At 46.6% G+C, this 16583-nt stretch overlaps 2 protein-coding genes across 2 annotated transcripts in view; one reads left to right on the top strand and one right to left on the bottom strand.

Annotated features, from left to right (window-relative positions):
* Window positions 1-16583, bottom strand: part of LOC147457978 (Inosine triphosphate pyrophosphatase family protein) — a 50541-nt gene that overhangs the window by 15383 nt on the left and 18575 nt on the right. The window contains exons 2-5 of the mRNA XM_086511737.1: window positions 5611-5675; window positions 5467-5530; window positions 5359-5368; window positions 5193-5224 (exon numbers count right to left, since the gene is read on the bottom strand). Of these exons, the coding sequence (XP_086367863.1) occupies window positions 5193-5224; window positions 5359-5368; window positions 5467-5530; window positions 5611-5675 (171 nt within the window). The remainder of the gene's footprint in view (window positions 1-5192; window positions 5225-5358; window positions 5369-5466; window positions 5531-5610; window positions 5676-16583) is intronic.
* On the top strand, window positions 11721-15149 carry LOC147457979 (uncharacterized). The gene is made up of 5 exons (XM_086511736.1): window positions 11721-12955; window positions 13050-13619; window positions 13757-14125; window positions 14306-14467; window positions 14611-15149. The coding sequence occupies exons 1-5, from the start codon at window positions 12074-12076 to the stop codon at window positions 15106-15108; spliced, it is 2481 nt and encodes an 826-aa protein (XP_086367862.1). The 5' UTR covers window positions 11721-12073; the 3' UTR covers window positions 15109-15149.

The raw sequence follows: 16583 nt of genomic DNA, 5'->3' as shown, positions 1-16583 counted from the left end.
TTTAATTTACTTCCTACGCGTAGAAGAAGGGGGGGACATCCTACGCGTTAAAACTTTTGGGGGGGGGGGGGGGGCGGGGGTTGGAAACCCTACGCGTAGAGGAAGGGGGAGGGACATCCTACGCGTAGCATGTGGGGAGGGGGGGGCGGGCCTGCAGAGGCAGTGCGAGGGGAGGCGGCACAGCGGCTCAGCAGGCGCGCGGGTAGGTGCAGGCGGGCATAGCGGGGCTGCAGGTGGGCACAGCGGCGTGCGAGCGGCGGGAGGGGGGGGAGGGGGGCGCGGGGGGGCAGCGAGCAGGGCGAGGGGGCAGCGATGGAGCAGGGCAGCGGATAGGGCGAGGGGGCAACAGGGCGCGGGCAGGAGCAGGCGCAGGCGGATTGGGCGAGGGGCAGCAGGGCGCGGGCAGGAGCAGGCAGGCAGGGCGAGAGAGAGAGAGAGGAAACGCGATAGAAGACCTTTTTGCGATAGAGACCTTTTATTGCAATAGAAGACTTTGCAATAGAGAGGCTCCTTGGAGCCGGTGGTGTGCGGCTCTTCAGAGTATCTTTTCTGCACCCGCCATCGCTCGACTAGTCTTCTGCTCGCCATACACTTCGTCACGTCTGCAGCAATAGAGAAGACCTCAAAAACTCAAAGGAAACCAGAGGCGTCTCCTCCAATCCCACCGCTCCCCCAGCTCGGCTTCTCGTCGTCGCAGATTGCAAATGGAGATGGCTCTCACAGACCCAAATTATTGCCCTGTCGTAGCGCGAGAGAGAGAAAGACTTGCATGTGGAGACCCCTGCCAGCTTGTTCGCGAGCCTCCCTCCCTGTGCAGTCACATCAGCGTGCTCGCGCTGCTGCTGGTCATCAGTCCCACCATCCAGGCTTGCTCGCAAGAGAGAGAAATGAAATGAAATGAAATGTTATATTAACGTCTTCAAAAGGCCAAAGTGACCTATGAGACCAGAAAGTTACAATGTGGTGGATCAGATACAAAGTCAGAGTAACAAGATGACAAAATGACAAAATAAAATATTATGGAATCCTAGACTGCTGGGTGTGGACTAAGCAACTAAAACAGCTAGCTGGGATAGCTAGATCATAGGAGATCCAGCATCGGTCGCTAGCAGATCTCATCAATCTCCTCCATTGTCAGTAGTCTGACCGGGCGTTGTGCATGTCGAGCCAAAGTGACCTGGATTCTCTGATGCAGCCTCTGTCTATGTTGTGTAGTCCTCGCAGTTGTGGGCGTCCGGATCTCCCCAGCTCAGTCGCTCAGATCAGTATGCCTCTGGTGTAAAGAGAGAGAGAGAGAGAGAGAGAGAGAGGTGAAACGAAACGAAATGTTATATTAAACATCTTCAAAAGGCCAAAATGACCTATGAGACTAAAAGTTACATCCCAATAGAATATGATACTCTGTCTGTCAGTCAAACGTCGACGTCGATGGGTAGGTGGGAGGGGTATTAGAGTAAACATGGTGAGCAAGGTAGGGGAGAGGAGAGCTAGAGACTATCATATACATCAATACATGGGAGGAGTGGGAGAATAGGGGGTAGAGGCTCAACGTGTGCAATAGCCCATCTCAAGAGATGAAGCATTGGTCGGTGTCACTGTTCTCCATGCTGAGAAGCCCGACATGTTGTGCTCAATGTCGATCAAGGATGATCTTGATCCACCTATGTATGTGTCTCCGGTGATGTGAGGATCCTTGTAGCGTAGGACGTCTGGATCGTCCTAGCTGGACAGGTCTATCAAGTGATGTCCCTTGTTTAGCAGGTAGTGTGCACCTATTAAGCAGGGGCTCTAAAGAAATCCATGATCTGTCTCTGGAGTCTGTGTAGACCTCTCTCAATCGGGTGTCCACCTCTTAGGAGAGTCTCTTTGAATCTACGTATCTCTAAGAGGTACAAGCCCAAACATCACTGGTCACAGTAATCCATGGCCAAAGCCCTCTTTGAACGCGCAATGGAAGCGTCCTCTAATCTCATAATAGGCGGTACATCCACATATATAGCGCTCCTCTATCTCTGGCTCATGCTGGCATACCTGGCAAATCCTCTCTAGTGGTACTCTCCTGTATGGCACATCTCAGGCCATGTGATAGGTGTGTGTCCATGTAGCTAGGTTGTACTATGAAACCATCATCTGTGGTATGAAGAAAATGTTTCCGGTAGAAAGCCATCTTCATCCCTCCTGTCTAATGACTCTAGTAATCTCCTAATGTGTCACGGTGAGGGAGGGTCTATGCTGTACCCATGAAGCTCAAACCATGATGTCATCTGCACATACCAGCATGATGTGTCTCCCTCCATGGTAAGCTACCTAGAAGATTCAAGAGCAAGTCGGGCATATCTATCTGGGGGCAGCGCCCACATACTGTGGAGAAACAATACTAACCTAGAGAAGGTCTCAACCACGATCGGTGGTGCTGCCATCTCTGCTATGATGATCTCATGCAGGACTGAGGCCTTAGCCCTAATCATCCTAGAGATCATGGATATCAATGGTCGCTCCATCAGGTCTCCATCCCCCTTATGTGCGTTCCGATCTACAATGATGATCTAAGCTGGGTCCCCCATATCTGTACACCATAGAGTATGGCTGATGTAACCAGAGTGTCAAAAAGCCATAGCTTAGTCCATGGCTCTTGGAACAGCACCTGTGCACCCATACTCTTTAATGTGCCCAATGATGCATATCCTCTAGTCAATCTTGCCTCTGCTGCCCCTCTCAAGGAGAAAGCAGGCCCATTAAAGACCACTCCAAGGTAGGTATAAGAATCCACATACTCCACAATCTCCAATCCATACAAGACGTAAGCATTGATCTTCTGACCCACTGTGTCTTGGTGTTGAACACCATGACCTTGGTCTTACCAAGGTTCTTACCAAGGTTCACTAACAAACCACTGTCTTGCGCAAAAGTGTGTAAGGCCTTGAGGTGTTGTTGCATATCCTCTGGGGAGTTTGCTATAAGCACAATATCATCAGTATACAACAATAGTGATATCCAAGTGCCAGCCAATTGGGCTCCTCTGTCTCCTAAGCTCCAATGTAGTCTGAGATCTCATCAATATAGAATCCAAAAGGGTTGGTGAGAGTGGGCAATGGGCATCCCTGTTACACCCCTAAACTGGCTGTGATAAACCTTCTGAGGTCCGTACTTGTCCAATTGAAGTCTCATAGAGTGCTATGATACCCCCATATCAGCTCACATCATACTCCTAAAGCTTTCTATGCGTGGGAGTGGCTAATATCTGTAGGCAACAGGTATTAGTCCCGGGCAGGGCCAAAACTTCTTTGATAAAAAGCAGTAGGTATTAGTCCAGGGAAGGGATGAAACATCTTTGATAAAAAATCTGAGAGAGGTTCTTTAGGTTCTTTTCTTGAGTGATGATATCGAACACTGCCAAAGCTCTCTGATACCAATGTAATGTGCAGCGGAGGTGATCTAGAGAGAGTAGAGAGAGATACTATGAGTGAAGGTTCTATGAGTGATAGAGAGAGAGAAGACTGACACCAGATGGGGTCACAAACCCCCCTCTCTATTGCTAGAGAAGTATTTGCTTTAGATTGCACAATGCTAATACAATGGTCCTAGATTCTGAAATGGTGATGGGATCTTGCAATCGATGCTTGGATCTTTGAGGTTCAGGGCTAAAAATGCAAAATGCTAGTGTTATCAGACTCTGGATTTACGAACTGACGAGGCTATGGGCTGATTTTCTATGGCCGATGTCGAGGGTGCTGATGATGATGAGGAAAGTGGGCTGAAATCTGAAAACGCTGGCTTATCTGATGAACTTGGGCTGAATCTGGAAACGCTGGTCGGAAATTGATGCTGATGGCTGAGAACGGCTAATGCTAGGGCTGATCTGGGGCTGCGGTGTCAATCTGCTGCTGTAGGCTGAAAACGCTAGGGCTATTTGCTGCTTCATGGAAAAAACGCCAGGTAAACTGGGGTGTTCTGCCCATAGGGTACTCAGGGGTACTGAATTATAACCGATAGGTGACCCTTAGGGTCACTTGTACAGGGATGAAAGTCTGGGTCGAGCAGGGCTCTAAATTATACCCCACGACTTATTAAATGCTGGCTAAATGTCACTTATAAAGTTATTAACTAACTTTTATAGAAGGTGCTTCACATGCAGATACTGCCTAGGTCAGGTACCAAAGCTACTGTATGTGAACACTCCTCCGTGCCTACACGTAGCAGACACTGGCTGTGCTCATATGCAATCACAAGGTGTGCAACCACTCTAAACTGCCTGCACATGCACGTCTTGTGTACAAGCTCACTAGCATGTCACAACACTTCCTAGGCTGTCCTAAACCCTCTTAAGCATAAGTCAGCTTGTCCTCATGCACATAGGGTTAATTGTGCACGTGACACATACCCTGTCCCATAATTCTCTACAAGACAAGTCCATGGCCTATCTCTACCTGTAAAAATATAAATGCCTTATTCCAATCCAACGAGCCAGCAAAGAATGCCTGCAAGTAGACTATATGCTCTCTGCCAGAGAGCCTTTAATTAACAACCTCGCACGCCAAGCAGCAAGCGCCACCCAGTCCAACCTGTATTCTAGAGCATACAAGATCTAGAAGTGGCTCAGGGAACTGTGGTACTGGCAGCTGGTGTGTATGTGTTTAAGTATCTTGGCACAGCTCGGTTCTCAATGAGTGTGAAAAGACTCCATTCTCTGAGTTGGAGCAGTGCCAAGTTTGCATTTATTCTCATGAGCATGTGGTATATTCCCTAAAAAATCCTCCTCATCAGCCGGCCTCTTAAGTCTCGCCTCAATAGTACTTACAAAGCTTGAGCGAGGCTTGCAGCACCAGATCTTCTCCCTCAGCAGTGATGCAAAGACATAATAATAAGATCTTAGCCAGACATCCGCTAGAGCCACATTCACAGCTACAGGACGTCCACCTCACATAGCACAACCTGAAGGGCTCCTCGTAGCACCATCTTTTCTTATATATAGCATACTACATCCACGCATCACTATGAGTTGGGTTAATTTCCTGCCTAATGAATGATTCAACCTGGAAATTAGTTTGATTGACCGATCAATACTAATCACTTCAATGTCACTGGTAATCCTCTTTTCATGACACTTACCCGTGTACAAACTCTGTACATCAAATTCCCAAATCCAACAAACCACGCACGCACGCGCACAGATTTTTTGGGCAAAAAATCACCTTCATGTCCTGTTTTCTGCAAGAACCACTTCCTGCATTGGGAACAGAAAAATTGGACAAAAGTCAGCCTTTGCTAAATCAAAAATATCAGGGTCTCAAGTTTACCACTGTTATCAAATGACACTCTTTCCACACAGACATAAGGTCTCAGTTGCTTCAATCTTACACATATGGACCTGCGCATAAGTGTCAACATTACAAATTCAAATCCAATAAATCAGTTGAGCTGATTGTGTATTGAAATTGAGCTTAAGAATAGAGCAGTAGGAACCACCTGGTAGACCTTTGAGTGCATTAAAGCATAAGCATGTATCTTCCACAATCACGGGCCCACCAATCTGCATAAAGAAAGAAAGAGGTTAGAAGTTTTAATTGGATCTGTGTAAGTTTCATGGGAATACAAAGAGATGAATTGTACTTCTCTAGCAGCTATGCGGGCTTTCTCTTTTGAAATATCTTCTGGCTCCCCTTGCAGCTCAGGCACTGCAACAACGGATTCCAAGCCTTAGAGCATGCTTAAAAATAACAATCACTCATCCTGGCCATCAATATATACTGTGGGTACCATTGCAGGAGTTTCAAAGTCGCAAAGCCAAAAGTTGAGCTTGTAACAGGGAGCAACATTATTAACAATTTTGAATCGTTTCAGATATCCTTTTAACACCTTATGTTGCAGTTGACGTTACTGACTTGGCTGTGTAGCATTTTAGCATGAATGTGCACACCCAGGCTCTACCATAGTCACAAGACATTTCTACCATTTTGTTATTCTGTTGTTTCGAGTAATTCACTTACAAGAAACGTGTGTGTCATATAAGACTGCAAAAATTATTTGACCTAGAAGCTGGTTTAAACATGTCTATGTCATAGTAGTCACAATGCCATCAAACAAACCTGCTCATCATAGCATGAGTTGTGAAGTAAGACTATTAGACATGAATAGAGATATAAGATCCCATTTGTTATCTATAATCAAGAGGCAGAGAATAAAGAGCACAACATACATAAAAATGCCATTTACTTCGAGATTCGGGGCGGTAACATTGGCTCTTCAAAACAGGCCCTGACTACTACAAGTACCTCAAGTTCAAGAATCAAAGCTGCCTTGGGTAGTTCTTGATAGAGCGAGGTTCAGGAGTTGCAGTGTTGTTTAGAGAGGAATTGCCCTCTATGATACAGGTAGTGCGGAAATATGAGCAGGCTAGATACATGTGGGTTCGAGTGCGGACAGAGGGCTGCAGAGCATTGTATATTGCTATATGTTACTTTCCTCTTAGTACATCCAAGTTTGTTGACTCTCCTAAGGGAGAATCCCCATACATGGTCTTAAATGAGGATATTTGGGAGTTCTCAAGAGAGGGAGATGCCATCGTACTTGGAGCAGTTGCTATCAATGTTTTTTTCCACATGTCCACCACAGGGACGCACATGGGTACGGAAGTACGGAATAAGTACAGATCAGACTTCCCGGAAATTCCACATGTGAGATAGCCTACATATGATACTTTAGAGCCCACATACTACACCGCATTTAAAACTTTATACAAGCTCCTAAATTCGAAACATAAGTAGAGACTTAAATCCTAAATCCGGAACTGTCCTGTTCCCGTTCCAAAACCGTTCCCGTTTGTGCAGCCACCCTTGGAGTGCGAGAAGGTTTCTCAGAATTTCAGTTCTTGCAACTTCAACATGGCCCCTCCTTGCTCGAGCACCCGCGACCACAACCAAAACCAACAAATGGCTATGGATAATTAGACGTCTAAAACACTATGGATGGGCGCGCCAATTCATTGTTGTTGGTCGGATCATGGACACGATGTGTTCGTTTTATATTTGGACGTGATGTGTTCACAGTTCACGAATGGGGATTATTAAACGTAGTATGGTCTACAGTTCAAAGTTTCTATAAAGGCAACCGATGCTCAAGATGGTATTATTATCAAGTACAAAGTTGAGGGTAGCAAAACCGAGGTGTATCCAGTATCCCGACTGGTGCAGGGGTGTCCATGGTAGCTTCTACATCGACTTGGTCTCACTATTGATGCCCACTATGAGCTGCAGAGCGGGTGTTGGAGTTTTGGCATCTCAAGTGAATTGCCCAATGTGATCCCATTATTTCTTTTGGCTTTTAGGTATTCAGTTTACTTATTTATCAAAGTCTGGGTAGGGCAATTTACTAAAGTTTCTATATAAGCAACCCCTTGCCTCCATTGTATACACATTCGTTATCCATTTGCCAAGGTTGATTGGTTCAAGAGACTCTCTCTCTCTCTCTCTCTCTCTCTCTCTCTCTCTCTCTCTCTCTCTCTCTCTCTCTCTCCATCCACAGGAGCACATGGATACAGCCGACACAAGAGTTGGACACGAAGATGGCCTTCTACAAAGAGCATCTTCTCCAACTCACGGAGGACGGCTTTGTGACTAGGCCTGCATACATGGATACACACTTATCTCATGGGATAAGATGCGCTATTGGACAGATACGCACATCCTCACATCAGCTCCAGATCGAGACTGGCCGATTTCGAGGGGTGCCGGCAGGAGCCAGGATATGTCACCTATGTAACTTAGAGCCAGAGACAGAGTTGCACTACACGTCACTGCCCGACATACTATGAGATACGCGGCCGCTTCCACTGCCTGTTCAGAGAAGGGTTTGGACCTTTTTCTAGAGTCATGAGATACAAGGATCATAGGTGTCTTGGATTGTTCCTGCTAGAGCTGCGCAGACTTAGGGAGAGCTTGCTGAGGACATCAGGGGAAAGACAGTCTCAGAGACGAATCACAGATTTCTTTACATTAGCCAGAGGAGAGCCAACGAAGCAGTCATCACAGCAAATCTCAGAGCCTACTCATACTAGAGGTACACTGCTTGACTGAGCCATTGAGCTTGGCAGATCCAGACGTCCACGACCTCGGGGGGTCTCCCACTACCGACGAAGGCTGCAACAGAAGATACACATCACTCTAGCTCGACATGCAAGACATCCAACCAGAGTACTGACCATGGAGGAGGTCAATGAGATCCGATAGCGCGACCGATGAGAGATTTCATATGAACCCACAAACCACCCCCCCCATTTCCTTTCTCCTTAGTGTTAGTTCTTTGTAACTTTGTAATTTCCGTACTCAGACATGGTATCAGATTCATCAATTGTAACTTTTTGGTCTCATAGGTCATTTTGGCCTTTTGAAGACATTAATATAACATTTCATTTCATTTCTCTCTCTCTCTCTCTCTCTCTCTCTCTCTCTCTCTCTCTCTCTCTCTCTCTCTCTCTCTCTCTCTCTCTCTCCGGGTCTCTACGCTTCTGCATTGTCGACTTTGACAATCTCTATGCGTGCGAGAAAAACTATGGTTGCTATCAGTTTCTTTCTTTGACATGTCGGAGGAGATCCTACGTGAGCTTGACCTATGGCGCGGACTGCTGAGGATATGGGAAAGTAACTGAGCATGGGAGGTATCTTCTTCGATTGGGCACTCTACATGGACTAGCTATACTTAATGGCCTTGCCAGATATCCTCTCTGTGCAAGTTGCACTCTCAGTACCTCAGTATACATCAGTACCTTCAGCACCCGCAGTACCACAGTACCTCAGCACCTTCAGTACCTTAGTACCCGCAATACCCTTCAGTATCTCAGTAGTACCCAGCATCAGTAGCATCAATACCCATTACCATCAGCATCTCAACATTTAGTCATTGTATCAGCATTGTGCAAGAATAAAGAAAGTACTTGCTCTGGAACAAAGCAAGGGGGCCCTTGAGGATCTGCGACCCGACATTCAGTGTCGTCTGCTCTCTCTCTCTCTCTCTCTCTCTCTCTCTCTCTCTCTCTCTCTCTCTCTCTCTCTCTCTCTCTCTCTCTCAGTTCAGTTCACTTCTTTCAAACGAAGTAAAGTGTCCCTTGTGTTTGTGCGGAGTACTAGACACGTCCACTGCACCTGACATTGGTATCAGAGCTCTGTGCGTGCTTCGGCTTTGCGAACTCAAGGGAAGTACCAAGAACCCCAAGTACCCAAGAAGAACAAAGAACCAAATGGCAAAAAGAACCTCTCTCACTTTTTTTTCCTGGAAGAATCTTCAAGTCCCGATCCCGGACTTATTAGCTCCCCTCTTCATTGCCATGTCTTTGAAGGAAGATCGACATCGGATACACAAAAACCCTAATCTTGAGTACCGAGATCTACTTGCCTCTTATGCGGATATGGAAGGAGTTGAAGAAAGAAACCCTAACCCTCTTCTGCATTCGCATTCACATTCGCATGTAGCGTGCATCCACCTCTAGCAACAAGCAACCCTTGGAAATACCTCGGAGCACTCTTACCTTTCAGCTTCACCTGCAATGTTTTCACGACAGGACTATTCAAGTGGTAGTACTTGCTCGCAAGGCAGAGTCAGCACCAAGGCTGGTATTCTGCGACAGTAGTAAGCCTGCCTAGCAACTCGTATGGTCGGTGTTTACATCGCACCAGACCTACATCGGCAGTATCCACTTGTTTGGAGGAATCTTCATCGGTTATGCCTCCACAAGCATCAAAAGCAGTCAGCATCAAAAGTACAAAACGAATCCAAAAATAGCAGTTTGGCAGTTGTGCCTCACCTTTAACAAGCGGGGATGTCACGTGCGCACTTCACTTGCACTATGTGGACATGTTCTGCTACAGTCTAGCATGAGGCTTAGCTTAGAGCCTAGCCTGGCACTATGTGAGCCTCTAACATGACGTGCATGTCCAAGCCAATCATAGTTGCATACCTCTCTTGCACAGTACAACATTTCAGCATGTAGGCATGTACCGCATGTGAACCACCTCTTAGTATGCCATTTATTAATAAGTTATTTTCAGCCTATATTTCCTTGGTCGTGGGGGCTGATTTGTGACTGCTCGACCAGCCTTGAAGTCATCTATATGTGCGTGCCTTTGGGCGCTTGGAGAAGGCAGAAGACCCAAGGGATGCAGTAGCACCAAGCAGTACCCGCAAGACCCAGCAGATCTCCAGCGTTTTGTCAGCATGAACCAGCGTTCTTTATTCAGTCCTTGATCATCAGCGTTTTCAGCCAGAACAGCCAACATTTTCAGCCCATGATCGCCTCAGCCTTCAACACCTAGCCTTGTCATGGTTGTAGATTCGAGCCATCGACATCGCTAGCAATTTCAGCATTCAGCCATAGCTTCATCATCGTCGTCGTCGTCGTCCTCGTCGTTGTCATCGTCATCAACAGAGTACCCCAGCATCTAACACCCCTTGTGTTTTGGCTTGGCTCCTGCCTAACTCAGCATAGTGATCTTCAGTACCCACAGTACCCCTCAGTACCCATCAGTACCTTCAATACCAATACTGCATTACCTCAGCACCTTCAATACCCGCAGTACCCTTCAGTACCTTAGTAGTACCCAGCATTAGTAGCATCACTACCCATTAGCATCAACATCTTAACATTTGGTCGTTGTATCAACATTGTGCAAGAATAAAGAAAGTACTTGCTCTGGCAACAGAGCAAGGGGGCCCTTGAGGGTTTGGAACCCGACATTCGGTGTCGTTCTCTCTCTCTCTCTCTCTCTCTCTCTCTCTCTCTCTCTCTCTCTCTCTCTCTTTCCTTCAGTTCAATTCACTTCCTTCAAGTGAAGCAAAGTGTCCCTAGTGTTTGTGCGGAGTAGTAGATCCGAACCAAAATCCTTACGCCATAGTTCCGAGAGCCAAGCTGATGCGTTGACTTATATGACATGGATGTACCTAGGGGGTCATATGAGGGATTATGGCACTTTATGAGACAGTGGTGGGAAAATTGCGCTCATCAGAGGGTCTACCTTCTCCACTATTGGGGTGAAACAAGGTGTCAAAGGTGCAGCCAGAAGGGTGAATTGGGTGATGATCTCGTCTGCAACTGAGAGCAAACCTCCTCTCGCCACCGGACAGCCAATGGATCTCAAATCTATCCGGACAAATCTCCTCAGAAACATCCTCCTATTGTGTACCGCCCGCCCCCCAACTGGTACGGGAACTCGACCTACAATGCAACCTTTAGTAGAGGGTGTTAGAGCAGAGGAGAAAGGAAGCGCTATAGAGTAATTGTTGGCAAAAACGCTAGAGAGAGGAAAAATTGTGAGCAAAACGCTAGAGAGAAAAAACGACATCGAGAGAGAAACACTTCCCTCTTTGAGAATCTCAGGGTTGTCCACGTCCGTCGAACGGAAAGTCCCGTCCGTTCCGTCCGGGTTCCGTCCGATCAAAAAAAAAGTGACCGTTGGCGGACTTTTTTGACTGTTTTTACAGCCGTTTTGTAGCGCCACGGGCTCGCAGTTTTTGAACGTTAAAAATTGAACGTTGGGGGCCTTGGAGCCTTGGCCCTTGGGGCATCATAAGCCAATGTGCCATCCCACCACCCCCCCCCCCCCCCCCCCCCCCCAACATCCACACACACACACAAAGCCACATGGGCTATGGCCATGGCACATGGAATTTGAATTTTGAAGCATGCTCTCTCTTTAACCCTCTTCTCCCTCTCTCCTCAAAACCTATATAAGGTTGCCCACCCTCTCTTCTTCTCCATATATCCCTCAAGCTCTCTCATTCATCTCCTTCCCTACTCAAGCTCCCTCAAGCTCTCTCCATTCATCAAGGGCCAAGGCTTCAAGCTTTGGCACTCCATCAAGGCTTCAAGCTTTGGCACTCCATCAAGTCTTCAAGCTCTCCATTACTCCTTCAAGCTCCCTTCATCTCCTTCAAGCTCTCCATTGTTCCTTCAAGGCTCAAGCTTTCTTCATCTCCTTCAAGCTCTCCATTATTCCTTAAGCTCCCTTCATCTCCATCCATCTCCTTCAAGCTCTCCATTACTCTAAAGTTCTCTCATCACTCCCCATCCCTCAAGCTCTCCATAATGCCGCCCGCTCTTCACGAAGCCTTCAACAAGCATTGCCGCTACTTTGAAAGGGTGAAGAACAAGCAAAATGTTTGCAAATGGTATTGCAAATATTGCCCGAAGACCATGACCTCAAGCTCCACCCGCCTTATCATCCACTTGACCAAGGTGGGAGGGGAAGCGGGTCCTTGTCCGAATATCCCCGATGACATTCTCCACGAGTGCAAAGCAAAGTATCTCCCCTTGAAGACGCGCAAGGCGGTTGCAAAGGCATCGGAGGAGGTGGTTCCGCCAGACCATGATCTCTCCGATTCGGGAGAGGATGCTTCTCCATCAATGTCCGTTGCATCCGGCGGCGCTACCATGGCCTCCACCGAGGGTGGTAGCGTCTCAAAGAAGAGCAAAAGAAGTCATGGTGGGCGGTCTCCAAAGCAAGCTACTCTTGCACAAACGGTGGGTGGAACTTCCGGTCCATTGTCTTTCCTCAAAGAGAGGCAACGACAAGCGGAGATAGAGATTGCACGCACCATCATTGAGTGCAATCTCTCTTTTCATATTCTTCGCACGGATCGTTGGAAACGCATGGTGAAGGCTATTGCCGCGGTTGGTCCATGTGAAGGGTGGACGGGAGTGTCATACCATGACATGCCCACCAAAAAGCTTGATGAAGAGAGGGCACGAATCGACAAGTCTCTTGACCCCGTGCGTGCCGGATGGGTAAAGCATGGTTGCTCTATTCTCACCGATGGATGGAGTGACCGCAAGAAGAGGGGAATCATTATTATCCTTGTCTCATGCCCTCTTGGCACCTACTTCTTGCGAGCGGTTGATGCGGGAGCAAGGGGGAAAAAGGTCACGGGTGCCTTCATTTACCGCCACATTCGTCAAGCCATAAAAGAGGTAAAATTTTTGATTCCACTCTCAAGTATCTACTATTTTCAATTTTGTCTTTTGCCTTGGCTCTTCTCACTTTCCCTTCTTTCTCCATATGTAGATCGGTCCAAGCAACGTCATTCAAGTAATCACTGACAATGCCTCCAATTGCGCTTCCATGGCCAAAAAGCTAGAGGCGGAGTATCCACACATAGTATGGACTCCATGTGCATCACATTGCATTGACCTCCTCTTGGAGGACATTGGCGACCTACCTTGGGTAAAGGACATTCTATCCCAAGCCCTCTCCATCGTCAACTTCATCAACAAAAAGGTGAGAGTACTTGCGATATATCGCACTTACTCCGGCTTGGAGTTGAAGAAGCCTTCCGCAACACGCTTTGCCGCTATGTGGCTCCTCCTTGAGCGCCTCTATGATGTGCAAACCAACTTGCAAAAGACAATGGTCTCGGATGAGTTCAAAGCATGGATTGAAGAAGAGACCCAATCATCCCAACAAGATGCAAAGGCCATCCAACGGCTTTGCTTGAAGGAGGAGTTTTGGCAAGAGGTCAAGGGTCTTGTCATGGTGGTATTGCCATTGTATAAGGTGCTTCGGATGACCGACATGGAAGGGTCTACCATAGGTCTCCTTTACCACTTCATGGAGGAGGCTTACAAGGAGATTGAGAGATCCACCATTCTTGATGGAGCACCCGATGGTTCACGGTAAACATATCACCTTATGATTTATGTACATTGTAAGTTGTCTTTTTCTATCTACGGTTCTACCCTTCCATGCTTGACTATCTTTCTCTCTCTCTTTGTAGTGATGTGTTGGAGGACTCTCCAAAGAGAGATGACATTCTCTTCCTTGTTAAAAAGCGGTGGGATTGGATGAGGCGACCAATCCATGGCTTTGCCGCCCTCTTGCATCCGGCTTTCAAAAAGCCATCAATCTTTGCGGATCAAGCACTTCAAGAGGAGCGCGACAAGTACCTTCCAAAGATACTCAATGAAGAACACCATGGAGAGTTTCTCCAAGAGCTCATCAACTATGGAGACCAAAGAGGCACGGCATTCGCTTCCTCGGTGTGTTGGAAGAGGGATTCGCTAGTGAAGCCTCTTTTTTGGTGGGAATGTTTTGGCTATCAATTGCCTCACCTTCAAAGGGTGGCATTGAGGGTTCTTGGACAGGTATATCATATATATTAATAATTATACATAATACCATACCATAAATTATAAATTTATAATCTCAATCATGTCATCATTTGGCATTCATCATTCATGTGACATGTCACATAAGTCACCTCTCAATTGAAAATTCCCACAATTCAAATCTCATGCCTCTCTTCTATCATCTATGTGCTCTAGGATTGCTCATCGGGTGCATGTGAGCGGAATTGGTCGGCGTATTCTCTTATACACACCAAGATCCGCAACAAGCTTTCTACGAAGCAATTGGAGCGGCTTATCTATTGTCGCTCCAATTTACGCATGTTGAGGTCCATGCACGAGATGCCAATGGCTAGGCAGGTAATTGAGTTGGCTACATCATACTCTTTATTTATGCTTTCACATGTATGATGTAATATGTATGATGTATCATGTGCTCATATTTTTGGCATACCAAATTGCTAACTCCATTAATCTTCTTGCATGTTGTAAATGACAAATAGGTGAATGTAGATGAATGCAAGCTCTCCATTGAGACTCTTAAGAGTCTCAACAAAGATCGCGATCCAGAGGAGGAGCAAATATTTCGAGACCTCTACTTGGAGTTGGAGGAGATTGATCGCCGTGTCTCTCGCACACGGTCCCGCAAGAAGGTGGTTGTGCGAGCTTTGGCAACTACAGGTAGAGGAGCTTCCACTTCGGTTGCTCGTGGGAGTGGAAGAGCGTCGGCACGGACACCCAGGACCTATGTGCAGCGAGGCTCGGGTAGCGGATCTACTATGGCGGACACCACTTTGGAGAATGTGTCCATTTCTAGACCTGCGGATCCTAGAGAGCCAGAGTTTGATGATGAGGGCAACATCCTTAGTGAGGGAGATTATGGTCTTGCATCTAGTGCATCTGATGCAAGTAGTGATGAGGATGATGCAGCTACCTCTAGCTCAAGCTCTAGCTCAAGCTCGGACCACAACTCCGGTGATGAGAGCGATATGAGCACTTAGAACTCTCTCTTTATGCTTTAAAGTTTGTACCCATGGGCCATGAGACTATGAGTTGTGTCACTACTTTTTGTCACTTGTATCTCTCGAGCCTCGACTCTCTACTTATGTAATGAATTATGAAATCAAATGTAATCATGATCATCTTTTTTCGAACATTGCCGTTTCCAATGTCCATGGCCAAATCTTTAATGTTCTTACTTGTAAGACATCTCCTTTGAGTTGTATGTACTTAATACTAAGTAGTTACTCATAATAGAGTAAAAGCTCTGAAAAATATATGATTTATTTTTTTGCATCGTACGTTACGTCAACGTACGTCTAATTTTTTTTAGTTCGATTAGTACCGCACGTCTTCGTACGTGTAACCATCGTACGTGACCGTACATGTCAACTATGTTTGAGATAGTTAGCCCTTTCTCTCAGAGTCAGTCACGGTCATGTATCTTTCTTTTCCTGGGAACTCTTTTTCTTCCTACTTTCATTGTTGAAGGTTGTCTGGTCCTTTGAGTCAAGATTCCATCAGTGGGGTAAGTCAAGTTCCACGATGTATCAAGAACCCCCGTTTCGCATGACCCATTAATTCTTGAATAGAATCCGACATTTGTTCAAGGCAGTAATCTCGGATCTCTGTAAGAGTCCGCAGCAAAACCACTCACTCTGTTCCCTAAAGGTGACCTTCTTAAATGAAGAGGTTGGTAGAAAAGAGTCCCAAAACCTCTCGCAATAAGCGTCCAAAGAATCTCCCTTGGTCATCCGAAGATGGTTCCAAGCGGTTCTTACATCCCGTTCGTACTCTCGGGTCAGCCCAGCAGAAATAAAGAGCTGTTAGAATTTCAACCACTTGACTGGAGCTTCTTTCCTCAGAAGACGAGTGGACCACCATGTTCGAGCATTTCCATTTAGCAAGGATGCAGCCCTCCTGATCTTGGAGTGCTCTCAATAATGCCCTCCAGAGATATCTATGTCAAACTGCTGGATGAAGGCAAAAGCCCTCGGAGCATCTTGAAATCCAGAAAAGGATTCAAATTTTATCGACTGTCCACCTTCTTTAAATTGCTTTGTCTTCTTGCTCTTGTCTTCGAGAAAGTCGTATTGGTTGGCTCTGTAGAAGTGCTTCTTCTTCGCGTAAAACATGTGGTTGTCGGAGTCCGAACTATCAGAGGATGACTCTTCCGTAGAGCTATCCGAAACTGGTCGGAATCTGAGTTTCTTTGCCTTTTTCTTGCTCTTTCCAAAGCTCTGCTTTTTGCTTCGCTTCTTGCCCTTTCTCTCCTCCTCTGTCACGTGCACATCTATCCCTATGTGCATGTGGACAACCTATCTCAGGTCTAGGGTTCAAGTCAGCCTAGGTAGTGTTATGGACCTTTGTGAGTCTGTGCGCAGGCCGTGCATGTCCAAGCACTTAGATTAGTTGCAAACCCTCTGGTTGCACACCTCATAATCATTAGCATGACATTCAGTATCCATCATGAGCA

This window comes from Adiantum capillus-veneris, chromosome 5, assembly GCF_014529385.1.
Source record: "Adiantum capillus-veneris isolate H3 chromosome 5, ASM1452938v2, whole genome shotgun sequence".
Taxonomy (NCBI): Eukaryota; Viridiplantae; Streptophyta; class Polypodiopsida; order Polypodiales; family Pteridaceae; genus Adiantum; species Adiantum capillus-veneris.
The sequence above is the reverse complement of the archived record's forward strand: the minus strand, read 5'-3'. Positions and strand labels throughout refer to the sequence as shown.

Excerpts from the sequence above, each read along its gene's own strand:
- LOC147457979 (XM_086511736.1), top strand. The coding sequence starts at position 12,074 with ATGCCGCCCGCTCTTCACGAAGCCTTCAACAAGCATTGCCGCTACTTT. Across the intron at positions 14,126-14,305 it reads CATTGAGGGTTCTTGGACAG|GATTGCTCATCGGGTGCATG; the intron begins GTATATCATATA and ends TATGTGCTCTAG. Across the intron at positions 14,468-14,610 it reads AGATGCCAATGGCTAGGCAG|GTGAATGTAGATGAATGCAA; the intron begins GTAATTGAGTTG and ends AATGACAAATAG.